The 13,927-nt window shown below is 38.6% G+C and overlaps 1 protein-coding gene across 6 annotated transcripts in view; it reads left to right on the top strand.

The window, feature by feature from the left end:
• The window catches only part of RALGAPA2 (Ral GTPase activating protein catalytic subunit alpha 2), a 330,652-nt gene that overhangs the window by 206,706 nt on the left and 110,019 nt on the right, over window positions 1–13,927 (top strand). For 5 of the 6 annotated variants that reach the window (XM_063659353.1, XM_063659357.1, XM_063659359.1 and 2 more), the window contains 3 exons: window positions 783–854; window positions 6,569–6,692; window positions 8,593–8,748. In XM_063659353.1, the coding sequence (XP_063515423.1) occupies window positions 783–854; window positions 6,569–6,692; window positions 8,593–8,748 (352 nt within the window). Of the gene's footprint in view, window positions 1–782; window positions 855–6,568; window positions 6,693–6,929; window positions 7,151–8,592; window positions 8,749–13,927 lie in introns of those variants that run through there. The other variant, XM_063659358.1, reaches the window with a different exon arrangement.

Here is a 13,927-nt window from a genome sequence, read left to right as displayed (position 1 = left end):
AGCAATTCTCCTGCCTCATCCTCCCGAGTAGCTGGGATTACAGGCGCCTGCCACCATGCCCGGCTAATTTTTGATATTTTTAGTAGAGACGGGGTTTCACCATGTTAGCCAGGCTGGTCTCAAACTCCTGACCTCATGATTTACCCTCCTTGGCCTCCCAAAGTGTTGGGATTACAGGCGTGAGCCACTGCGCCTGGCTGAGTGTGTGTGTTTCAATTACTGCTTTGTCCATTATTGTTTCTGCCTTCACGCAGGAAGCAAATGAACTACAGAGGTGAATAAGCCACAGTCTAACCTTAGGTCTGATGTGGGAGATAGACCTAATACAACTCTGATAAAGGATAGAATGACACAGGAGTTCATGAGTAATGATTAAATCCAATGGGAAGTACAGAGCAATGGAGAAGACTTTGTGGAAAGGGGAGGATTTGAGCTGGACCCTGATAGTGGAGTGGAGTTTTTAAGAACAGAGGTAGGGAAAAGGGATTCACAGCAGAGCTGACACTGGAAACAGACACAGTCACACAGTCACATGCATATAAGTCACATACTCACCAAAGAGCCATCTGTGTCACTGGGTAGTAATGGGATGCCGACGGAATTTTTATACCTTTGCATGTCTTAAGGAGGATGGAGTTCATTCTATAGGTTTCTATCACAAATCTTTTGTGAGTGAGGTGGTAGAGGATGGATAATAGGTATTTTTAGTAAATTACTGATTGAAAAGTGGCAAAATGGTTCTGTAATCACATGGTTTTTCTTCCATCCTTTTTTCTTTATAGGAAGAATTTTCATCTGTTGAAGAAAAATTCAAAATTATTGAGAGAGCTGAAAAATTTGGACTCCCGCCAGTGGTATGTGAAAGTATATCAAACCACTTTTTTCCTGTTTGTCTTTGGGTATTCTTGGATAACAGATACAACAGCAGGAATGAATAGACTTACTGAGACATACAAGGGTAGTTCTGTAACCTAGCATCTGGTGACATTTGCACATGCCATACCGTTGGTGTTTTTACTATAAGGAATGAACTTTCATGTTTGGTACACTAAAAAGAGGTCACCACTCCCACCTAATCTGTACTTTTGATTATCTTTCTTTGTGGCTGCCAGTAGAAATTTATTCTCATTTGATCTCTGCAACCACCTCCTTATGATGAAGAAAAAGTTTACCTAGGTTAAACAGCCCGTGGTTGCTCATACCATATTATCAAAAGCCAAGTGAGTTTGACTTCAAAATCCATGCTGTGTACCAAGGTGCTAACATTCTGTACTTGGGGCTTCATAGTGTTGGAAAGGTTAAAACCAGTGTGTTGTAATTAATAACTCTCTGTGAATAAGCCTCATTCTCCAAAGCTGGCCAGACTCAGATCCACCCCTGTTCTATACTGTCTCAGAAGCGTTTCTAAAGATGAGCTCCCAACCATGAAAAGTGTTTGATTTGGGAAATGTGTGTTTCCGAAATCATCTAAGTCAAGAATATATAGTACTTGGTACATAACAGATGTTTCAAAGTTTCGAAGAGAATAAGCTGCCTCCTTAATCTTTAGTTTTTAAAAAAACTCTAAACAAAAAAAACCCACTTTTATTCCCTGTAGGAATATTCTAATATTCTGTCAGCTCTCAAATTAAAAATTCAGGTTGTTTTCCTCAATTTTATTTTTCAACCTTCACACTATATTTTTTTCACTACATTTTCTTACTACTCATTAACTCATAAATTTTTAAATCTGTTTTGAGCTATATGTTTTTAAAGCGTGGTGCAGTTGCGGGCTGAGAAGTAAGAAGGAAGAAAGGAAATAACAGAGCCCTGCTTTATCTTGACAAAGTCATATCTTAGAATTTCAGAAAATTACTAGAGCTCTTTATTCCATTCATTAAATCCTTCATTCATCCACTGTCACATTTCTCTTCTAAGTCATGAGCTTCTCCTGCTTGCACTTAAACAGTGATGAGTTAGAGCCTGCTGAATGAATGTTTTCACCATCGTGTGTGTTTCAGTGGCTTTGTGATGGTTTTATTGTTTATTTTAGAGTTTTGATCAAAACTCAAAGTGACACATGCTTAAATTTTATTTTCAAGCAAACTCTTGGTTCATGTCACTATTATTTGCATATCACCTTCACAACTGTGATTCTTCTTTGCTGTTTTGAATTCTTGAATTGGATATAAACCCAACTAGCAAAGTCCAGTTGGAATTTTCTTTTAAACACTTGGAAGATTATATTTTAGAAAGGTCCTTTGGTGACGTCACTAAGGACTGAGTAGGTAAAATAATATTAAACTTACTCACAGCTATGTATTGTTTCCATCCTTCAGAAGCATATGGTGTTAAGATGGATTTGTTTGTATTGACCATTTTGTGGGAATCAGAAGGGCATAAGTTTTCTTTTCTTTTCTTTTTTTCTTTTCTCTTCTTCGCCCTTCTACTTTCCCACCTGTCTCCCAGGTCACTCAGCACCTCTTATTGCATCTTATAGCTACACACATGTTGAGGCATGAACTGTTTTGTGTATGTTTCCAAGTCTTGAGAATGTGACAGCATGGCTGTTCCAAACGTGATTCCCTCTGCAGAAGGGGACATGAGGGCCTTTTTTCCTAGGTGGCCTTACTGTTCTCTGGAGAGTGATAAATATTTCAGTATCAAATATACAGACATTTTTTTAAAAACACAGAATTAAAATATTCATTTGTAGTTTTACCTGGATAAAGGAGCCTCATTCTTTGTCCAGAAGCCTGCAGCTTCATTGCCAATTTAAATGTCTTTGTTTCCTGACTTACCAGGTGAAACAGTAAAAGATTTGAATTTGAATAATTTTTTAAAGTCATTAGAAATGAAAAACCTGAAGCTGCCATTTCTCACCTTGCCCTTCACTGTATTCCGTTTCCTGATTCTTCTTGTGGTTCCTTTTCTCTAGAGGAACATAGATCAACTTCTCAATGGAAATTCTGTAAGGGATTTATTCCGAAGAACTCAGGGGTTCACCACCCTCTCCCTCCTTCCTTCAGTATTAAATAAGCAGTCATTTGGGTTCCACACTCAGCTTTTTAAGCATATGCTGAATTATTCCAGGCTTCTTAGTATTAAGTGAATACTTGGTTTCATGTAATTGCGGTCAATTTGTTGAGTGTTAATGCACTTTAGTTGCATGAGGTACAATTGAATTAGCTCCCTGGGGTACTGTTGCAGCGAAATACAGCTTTGAATAGCTGAGTGGCAGTCCCCTGCCCCTTGATCAACCTTCACTTAAAACCCTAACTCCTGGATTTAGTGTCTTCTTGACATCAAATGGTTATCAGCTTATTTTATGGTGAAGGGTATTTTCAAGATTCTTTTTGAAGAAACTAGAAATAAGTCTGGGACTCTTCAGCTATGAGAAATCTAGACTGCCCTGCATTTTGGTCAGGTAGCAGGTAAGAAAATACCTTATCTGTCAACTTTCATTTAGAGCATTTCTGTTTAATTCTGATATCAATTTATCTCGCTGCTCTTGATGCATAGTTCCTTGTTAACATGTTCTCTGGAAAAGTTGAGGCTATCTTGCAGCTGTGGTCTAGATTGTCAATGCTATGATGAATGTACATACAAATCACAGTGGGCTTCCCTGTTAGATATAAATGCTTTCTTGCCACTACATGGGGAGGTGGATATTAAAATCATGCTTTTCTTTGGCTTTTTCATGTGACAGCACAAGGAAACTGAGCTATTCTGGTCTATTCCTAATAAGAAAGAACAGTGCATTCTAATGAGGAAGGGAAGATTGTTAATTTCATGTATGTGTGTTTCTGAATTACCTGCTCCTTCATGCATTGGTGTACTTCTTATGGATGTGAAGTGCTGTTGATGTTGCTAATTACCATTTCAAAAGCATGGCTCTAATAAGGCCAGACACAGCTTCTGCATCCTAGCAGGCTCTCTGTGGTACTAACATTTTGGAGAACGTGAAATTTGATGAATGTTTACAACTAAAGGTCATCTTTCCTCACACTCACATTGGTCAGCCCATCATTCAGGCTTAGCTCTCTTATGCTCTCACATTGAGTTAATGAGGGCTCAAGGACTTAGGAATAGCTGCAATGGAAAAAGCTTAGATTTTTAAGGAGAATAAACTGAAACATTGTAGATAAACCTGAGGTTGTTTTTATGTATGTAAAGTCTATAAAACAAAGAAAAATTAAATGCTGAGGATTTTTTACATATGTAGAGAGACCTGCAGATAAAAACTGAATAACTATACTTCTCCACCTTTGTTGAAAGAGACAGTCTTTTAGGTCATAGGTTATGGTTTCTGTTATTATCCAAGTGCCCAAATTTTTATAGCTCTTGGAATAGGCTAGTTAGATTCTACGCTGTTGGTGTCCCCTGCCTGTTGCTCAGGGCAGTGAATGGTGTGGCACTTTCAGGGCTTCCTGCTGCATGAGGACAAGCTTTCTAAATTTATTTTAAGGACATATTAGAGATATTGGGGCTGGGCATGGTGCTCAACCCTATAAAGCCAACACTTTGGGAGGCCGAGGCGGGTGGATCACCTGAGATCAGGAGTTCGAGATCAGCCTGGCCAACATGGCAAAACCCTGTCTCTACTAAAAATAATAATAAAAAATTAGCCAGGTGTGATGGTGTGTGGTGGCATGCACCTGTAGTCCCAGCTACTAGGATGGCTGAGGCATGAGAATCACTGGAACACAGGAGGTGGAGGTTGCAGTGATCTGAGATCACGCCATTGCACTCCAGCCTGGGTGATGAAGTGAGACGGTCTCAAAAAAAGGTATTGCAAAAAGATTAAAAACATTAAAGATTATCTTTAAGGATGTATTAAAGATAACGTGAAAATGTCTTTTAAAATGAAAGCAACCTAAATGAAGATTTGGGCTATGACATATTAATATAATGGAATGTTGTTACAATCATTAAACCTCTGTTGTAGAAGCACATGATATAAAAGTGTTCACACTAAAAAATGGTTGAAATGGTGAATTTTATGATATGTATATTTTACTGCAATAAAAAAGTGTTCACAAATATTTTAAGTGAAAAAATCTGTTGTAAAACAGAATGTAGTAGCTTCTTATATGTGCATGCAAAAGTGTATCCTAAAATGGTGTAACGGCTATGTTCTTTGCTTATCTGTTGAAATTGCAAGTGATTTTTATTCTTCTCTTTTCTTTCTGTATTTTCTAATTCTTCTTCCAAGTATGTTTATTACATATAAACTATAGAGGAAATGAATAAGCCATCTGAGTAAAAGGAGAGAACTGTCTTCCTCCAGTTATTTGTATAACTTTTTAATTGAGAGTCAATTAGTTCTGATTATTAAGTAGATAAATAACTCACACAGAGGGAAATCTTAGATAATTTGTTAAAATATGGAACTCAGTTCCACCAATATGATATCTAATCAAATTACAATGTTGAAATATTAAACAATTTGACAGAAAAAATATTTCTGTATTTAAAAACTTTACAGTTATTCCTATGAGATTTATCAGAATGTAATGCAAAAAAAGGAGAAAGGTGGAACCGCTCTGGAAGTGGACATCAAAACTTTAAAAAAACCAAAACTCTTGAATGATTGGGCTAGGGAATGAATGATTCACAATCAAAGCTCTGTTTAAATAAGAACAGTGTTTTCATCTCTAAACTATCACCAAATGCTTGGTATAGGCCCAGGTATTTTGTCGCTTTACTCCAGGGTATAATTTGTAGAAACTTATTATTAATGCATTCAAATGTATCACCATATATCTGCTCAGTGTAACAGAGACTTAACTGAACACCTACTATATGCAAAGCAGTATGCTAGATGTGCAAAAGAGAAAATGGCAGGGCTTCTTTTTTCAAAGTACACATCACTTTTGCTTGATTTAATACCAGAGTATCCAAGATCTATGTTGGAACAAGCAGATGAAGGGTTTATATGGCTAAAAGGGCTTCCACTAAATGGCTTTCCACCCTGTCAGGCACCCTCAGAATAGTCAGAGTACAGGAGTTGGTAAACCCCTTCATGAAGAAAATACCTAAGTGTGTTCATTTGGAAGGATATTCTTTTTCTCATAAAATCATGGCATATTTTATAGTTCCAATCACAGAGCCACCCAGTAGCCTTAAAGTGTAGAGTTAAATATGGACAGTCACATAGATCTATTCACAATTTATAAGTATTTGAAATACTTTAAAAGATTTTTTTTACCAAAAACAGAGAACTTACCAAATGATGTGCCCCAGCCTGCTGGTCAGTGTATCTTATGTCTGAGGGTATGGTCTCAGGAAGCAGATGGCCTTGCAACAGTTCCCATCCCCTGCTTGCTGGATGTGCTTTTTGTTTCACTTTCTGTGCCTTCTTTCAACCACCTCTACTAGGGAGGTGATAATAATACTCATCTGTTTAGCACGGTTTTGAAGAATAAATGAGACCATGTGTCAGACCATCTCAGAACACTGACTAACCCCTAGCAGGTTCTCAGTAAATGTAAGCTCAGTGGTAGAAGTCATGCTGGTGGTATTGATAGTAGTGAAGTAAAATTTTACATATAAGAATTCTAACTCCTTTAAATTTGAAAATTTATAGCCGTGAGACACACAAAATCGCAGTGTTTTACATTGCTGAAGGTCAAGAAGACAAGTGTTCAATCCTCTCTAATGAAAGAGGAAGCCAAGCATATGAAGACTTTGTTGCTGGACTTGGATGGGAGGTAATGCATTTCATTCAGTAGGTGTTTACTGACCAGCGCTGTTTAAAGATGTGTCCAAACTAGACATTGTATAAGCTTTTACGTGTGCTTTTGCATTCGAATATAGCATAGGTAGAGTTCTGGAATTGAAGAATTTATTGGATTTGACATCTATTAGTTGCTTGTCAGTATTTAATACATGAACTTTTGTTTTCCTTTAACTTTACTCTTAATATTTTTTCATTTGCTTTTTATCAGAACTGAATAGTCAGATGGGCTCTCCCAGCCATAGACAGTTTGTAGTAAGAGAAGACAAATGTGGGCAGAGAAGCAATGGCTTTGGCCACAGTATGGAGATTGAAGAAGAAGTCAATGACTTGATGGGTGAAAAGATGAAGAAAGAGTTGGATGAAGTCAAAAGTTGCAATGAAAATATAATATAATAGCCATGATGGTTTAGCTATCAACCTATTTCCCTAAGGTAGATCTCAGGATGATTGATGTTGAAAAAGTTTATTTTTTTCTTTATTAAATGTTACTCTGACATACAGACATATATACATTTATACACACATACACACCTTCCCCCAAAAACATAAACCTAAAAAAAAAAATTCCTAGAATCTGAAAGAATTAGGAGTAGTTAAAATGGAAATCAACATATCTAAAATAATTTACTTCTTTTTTTCTTTTTTTTTTTTTTTGTCTTTTCTTAGACAGAGTCTTGCTCTTTCACCAGGCTGGAGTGCAGTCGCACGATCTCGGCTCACTGCAACCTCCACCTCCCGGGTTCAAGCGATTCTCCTGCCTCAGCCTCCCAAGTAGCTGGGACTACCACGCCCAGCTAATTTTTTTTGTATTTTTAGTAGAGATGGTATTTCACCATGTTGGCCACGATGGTCTTGATCTCTTAACCTCGTGATTCACCTGCCTCAGCCTCCCAAAGTGCTGGGATTACCTGGCCAATTTCCTTATTTTTTATTAGTTTCTTGAGTACCTGTGCTGTGAAAAACTCTCTGAGTACCTTTGAGAGCTCAGTGCTAGCAAGGGGACTAAGGCAGGGATGGGGACAGGGTAAGAGTACATCAGAGTCAAAATGACATCCTTACTAAGAAGGCAAGTAGGTTTGCATCTAACAGTTACTGTACTTCCAGTAAATCATTGTTCTCACTAGTAAGGCTACTTCTAATTTGTCATAGAATATAGTTATTATTTAATATATTTTTAAGCCATACATTATCAATTAGAGTTTTGAGAGCATATGTTTACTGTATTTGGCACAGAAGAGATTCTCCTATTTTTTTTTTCATATGTGTTAGAATAGGTATTTTACTGAAAGAATACTAGTTTATGACAAGTTAAAAATTTTGGATAAAGGCACTAAGAAGTGAACACTCATGCCGTAACTTTAAAATGAATTATGACTCATAAACTTTCGGCAGTGGTGTAAAGTGGTTGTTCAACCCTTTTGAAAGGCAGTTTAGCAAGGATTGCTAAATATTTTTAATATTGGTACCTTTTGACCCAACATCTTAGAAAAACACTCCTTTGAGTGTGCTTTGTGATTTGAAAAAGCAGAAACCCCCAAAATCCATCAATAGGGAACCTATGTATACACACACATATATGCATATATACACATACATTTATACATACAGGTGGGAAAAAAGTTAGAGATTATATACCAAAAGTTTGGTAGTGGTTTTATTCAGTTGATATGATTGTAGAGCACTTTCATTTTTAATGTTTTTTGTTTCTTTAACATTTTAATCTGGTCTAACTTTGTATTACATTTGTTTGTAATCAGAAAGAAAGATATAAAAATGAAAATAATTTATTTTTTTCTGAATTCACAGTCCTGCTTAGTGAAAGAGCAGCTCATTTTTGATCCTCACTCTTTATTCTTTGTGACCTTTGTCAGGTGGATCTCTCCACCCACTGTGGGTTCATGGGTGGCCTTCAGCGCAATGGCAGCACCGGGCAGACAGCCCCTTACTATGCTACCTCGACTGTGGAAGTGATTTTCCACGTTTCCACTCGAATGCCGTCAGACTCAGATGATTCCCTCACCAAAAAGGTAAGGGGTCTCCTTGGGCACCGTTCTTAGCTGCCCTGGTTTGTAGGTCAGGCTCTCCTAGGACAGACAAATACGAGGGTAGAACGCACACTGAGATAGTTTCTCTGAACTCTACAACCCTGAGATTAAGGTTTAGGAAAAGAAAGCATCTTAAATGTTACTACTTTTGGATCTTCCCTCCCATGAATATTACCTGATGGAAAATGACATTTTTGATCTCACAGATTGTCAAAGGTTACAAAATATGATAACCCTGTACTGGTGGGGCTCTGGGAAAGCAGGCCCCTCTGAGGCTTGTTGCGGGTCGATTTGGCAGCATTTGTCAACATAAGTGCAGGTGTGCAGCTGCCCAGCCGCCCCACTGTTGCCCCTTACCTTTTATTCTTTAACTTGCCTTGTGGCCAGTTTTCCTTAGAATTCAAAGGAAACCTTATCCACCCCTGAGGAACCTCTCCCAGGGAACTTGGCCTTTGCTTTCCAACCTGCAGGATGTTTGCCTCAGGCAACCCTGTGTTAACAGTGAGGAACGCCTTAAAAGAAGAGGCAGTTAACTCTGGGAAGGAAGCCTCTAATCAGATCCGCTTCCAGATGAGGAGAATGTCTCAGAGCAACTGTGATATGCACTCACCTGGCCTGCTAGCAGGTGGGGAACCTAGAATCCCCACCTTACTCTCTCCCTACCACATAAATGCAAGGGACTGAGGGCAGCACCTCATGTGCTTACCAAGGCTGGCCACTGGAGAGTCTACTGTGGTGGTTATAGCCAGGCCCCAGTGACAGGCAGACCAGGGATCAGATGTATATTCAGTTATTTCATCAACCTGTGCCTCAGTTTTTCATCTGTTAAGTGAGATTAAAAACACAGCCTATGTTACAGGGTTGTTGAGTGAAGTAAATGAGATAATTCCTATAAAATTGCTTAGCACGGTGCCTGGGAAGATGTCTCTGACCATCATCCCTCATTATTGCCCATTGGTCTAATTGATTCTTTTTTTTCCCCTGCCCCATTAGCCAGATGCTTTATATTGGCCGATTGGCCTCACTGTACCTGCTTTATTTCTTTATTGTACAGTTTTGCTTTTTCACCACTGCAGCCACAGATGTCTGGACTATATACAGGCATACCTTGTTTCATTGTGCAGCACTTTATTACACTTCACAGGTATTACATTTTTTACAAATTGGATATTTGTGGCAACCCTTAAACAAGTCTATTGACACCATTTTTCTAACAGCAGATGCTCATTTGTGTCTCTGTCTTGTTTTGTAATTTTCACAATATTCTAACTTTATTATTATTATTATTATCTCATATGGTGATCTGTAATCAGTGATCTTTGATGTTGCTATTGTAATTGTTTTGGGGCACCACAAACTGCCCTTCTAAGATGGCAAACTTAATTCATACATGTTGGGTGTGTTCTGACTGATCCACCCACCAGCCATTCCCCTGTGTGTCTTCCACTCCTTGGGCCTTTCTATTCCCTGAGCACAATAGTAGTGAAATTAGGCCAATTAATAACCCCTTGATGGCCTCAAAGTATTCAAGTGAAAGGAAAAGTTGGATGTCTCTCACTTGAAATCAAAAGCTGGGAACGATTAGAAGCCATGTTGAAAGCTGAGATAGGCCAAAAGCTAGACCTCTTTAACCAAACATTTACCCAAGTTTTGAACATAAAGGAAAAGTTTTTGAAGGAAATTAAAAGTGCTACTCCAGTGAAAACATGAATGATAAAGAAAACGAAATAGCCTTATTGCTGATATGGAGAAAGTTTTGGTGGTCTGAACAGATCAAACCAGCCACAACATTCCCTTAAGCCAGAGCCTAATCCAGAGCAAGGCCCTACACTGTTAAATTTTATGAAGGCTGAGAGAGGTGAGGAAGCTGCAGAAGAAAAGTTTGAAGCTTCCCGAGGTTGGTTCATGAAGTTTCATAAAACGAAAGCACAAGGTGAAGCATCAAGTGCTCATGTAGAAGCTGCAGCTTATCCGGAAGATCTAGCTAAGATCACTGATGGAGGTGGCTACACTAAACAACAGATTTTCAGTGTAGTAAAAACAGCCTTCTATTGGAAGAAGGTTCTATCTACCACTTTCATAACTAGAGAGGAAAAGTTAATGCATGGTTTCAAAGCTTCAAAGGAACAGACTGACTCTCTTGTTAGGGCTAATGCAGCTGGTAACTTTAAGTTGAAGCCAGTGCTCATTTACCATTCCCCAAATTCTACGGCCCTTAAACGTTATGTTAAATCTACTCTACCTGTGCTCTATAAATGGAAAAACGAAACCAGGATGATAGCACGTCTGTTTAGAGCATGGCTTACTGAAGATTTAAAGCCCACTGTTGAGACCTACTACTCAGAATAAAATATTTATTTCAGAGTATTACTGCTCATTGACAGTGTACCTCATCACTCAAGAGCTCTGAAGGAGATGTAGTGTTGTTTTTCATGCCTGCTAACACAATATCCATATTCTGCAACCCACAGATCAAGGAGTAATTTCAACTTTCAAGTCTTACTATTTAAGAACTTTCATAAGGCTATGGCTGTCATAGGGAGTGAGTTCTCTGATGGATCTGGCAAAGAACATTGAAAACCTTCTGGAACGGATTCACCATTCTAGATGCCGTTAGGAACATTCTTGATTCATGGGAGCAGATCAAGATATCAAGATTCACAGGAGTTTGGATAAAGTAGAGTCCCACCCTCATGGATGACTTTAGAAGATTCAAGACTTCAGTGAAGGAAGTCACTGCACATGTATCAGAAATAGCAAGAGAACTAGAATTAGAAATGGAGACTGAAGATGTAGCTGAATTACTGCAATGTCATGATAAAATTTGACCGGATGAAAAGTTGCTTCTTATGGATAAGCAAAGAAAGTGGGTTTCTTGAGAAGGAATCTGTTCTCAGAGATGATGCTATGAACATTGTTGAAATTACAACAAAGGATTTAGAATATTCCATAAATTTAATTGGTAAAGCAGTGACAGGGTTTGAAAATATTACTCCAATTTCAAAAGAAGTTCTACTGTGGGCAAAATGCTGTCAGACACCATCACATGTTACAGAGAAATCTTTCATGAAAGGAAGAGTCAATCAATGTGGCAATTTCATTATCTTACCTTAAGAAAGTGCCACAGCCACCCAAGCCTTCAGCAACCACCACCCTGATCAATCAGCAACCAACAACATCAAGGCAAAACCCTATACCAGCAAAAAAAGACTACAAGTCACTGAAGCCTCAGATAATCATTAGCATTTTTTAGCAATAAAATTTTTTTATTAATATATGTATGTTAAGAAATAATGCTATTGCACATTTAATAGACTATAGTAAACATAAGTTTTATGCACACTGCTTTCCCAGTGCACACAAAAGTTTGTATGATTTGCTTTATTGCAATATCTATATTTGCAATATCTAAAAAACCTATTGCAGATATGTCTGAAACCAAGCCTATAATATCTCTGAGGTGTGCCTGTATATGATGGGCAACAGTGCATGTGAAACATCAGAACTCAAGTCATGGCCCAATTACAGACAACTTTCGTGGTGATCAAGTGTCTCAGATGCAGAAAGCACAATTTGCATTCAAAAACTCAGCAGCCTTTCCCTCTCCTGCCCCAGCATGCTATAATGACCTCCTGGGGGTGGCAGTACTACAGCCAGAAGCACTGACCATGTGCTGGTTCCCACAGGTCTTGGAGGAGCTGCCTCAGTGTTGGGTTTTGATGGCTGCCCCTGGCTGTAGAGCTGTCAGCAAAGGGAACTTTGCCCTCCAAGAATTCACCAGGATCTCAGACTCTAGTGTAGCTTACCAGGATCCTAAGCTGGGCTCACACATCTTTTTTATTTGCAGTACGTTGTAAATTGTTTCTGCTTTGCAAATGTGTCACCATATTCTATAATTTTCTTATGACTGAGAATTATTTTGTTAAAAGATAAAATTTATATGTAAAATATTTTTTTAAATTATTTCTTAAGTAAAGTAGGACTGTTTTTTCTTTTTGAGAAAAGACATGTTTTCTTGATAAAATGCCAGGCTGTAAATAATGTTCTAAGACTTGGCCTGGTTGAATGATTCCCTACTGTAATAATCAAAATTCAGCTGATACCTTTTGCAGCTCTAAGATTTAGCATCATTAGTGATAAACTCTCTTTATCAGATGTCTCACAGCTAGACTAAAAATCAGTCACAGTAACAGCAGCCCACAGTTCCTTGTCTTATTCTAACTAAATTGTCCCTAACAGCTTAAAAATGAGCTGCAAAATTCTAAAGTGATTCATGCTCTCTTCTGCCCCCATCATGGGGGGACTTTTTCAATTCTGCAATCCGGTTGCAACCCCATACTGAACTCTTGATCCTTCACTGCAGAAATTTGTTAGCTCTAGCTAGATTAGATTTTTCACAGCTAATCTAACTGCTGTAGGGGTTTGCAGAGTGGGGACAGAGCTGTGCTATTGGATTTGTCCAATTCATTTGACTCCAGGACTATAATTGCACTTATGTCTTACAAGGCTTTTATAGCCTCAGGCTGGCCAGCCACATAAAAAACAAATTGGCAGTGATACAGTACGAGTGAAAAGGGATGAAAGGCCCACATTATCAGTCTCCAGGCAGCGCTGTTCTGGCAGGAAGTTTCTTGGTTAATTTACAAATAAAACTTAGATTTTAGGATGGGCACACTGTCAGCTGAACAATGGGGATGTCAGGCCTGACTGTTACTTAGTAAAAGTAGCAGCCGGGCCCACTGAAGAGCAGGAATTCTTCAATCAAACAGACGACTCCTTCTGGAGCCAGCTGGCGATGTAATGCAATTAGTCGAGAAAGGAGGTCAGCCTATTAGGTGTGTACCATGACCAGTGTCACCAGTGGCGTGCAGCCTGGCAGCAGCAACAGACAGAATGGCTTAGGCAAAGGGACTTTAAAACTCTGTTAGGATGAAAAGTTGTGGGGCCGGGATTGATTTCTTAAGACTTGAAATCTGAGCATTTGTTCTGAGCCTGGTAACTCTCCAGCCATTCTGGAGCCTGTTGTGCAGTTGAAGGAGTAGCTAACATAAACGCCGGCTCCATTCCAGAAGGAGACTCATCATTCTTCCCCAGTTACACAGGAACCAGATCAACTTGACTTGTGTGCACTCACCAAACTCACTGGTGGGTTTCTAATTTG

The sequence above is a fragment of the Pongo pygmaeus genome, chromosome 21, assembly GCF_028885625.2.
Source record: "Pongo pygmaeus isolate AG05252 chromosome 21, NHGRI_mPonPyg2-v2.0_pri, whole genome shotgun sequence".
NCBI lineage: Eukaryota > Metazoa > Chordata > Mammalia > Primates > Hominidae > Pongo > Pongo pygmaeus.
The sequence above is the reverse complement of the archived record's forward strand: the minus strand, read 5'-3'. Positions and strand labels throughout refer to the sequence as shown.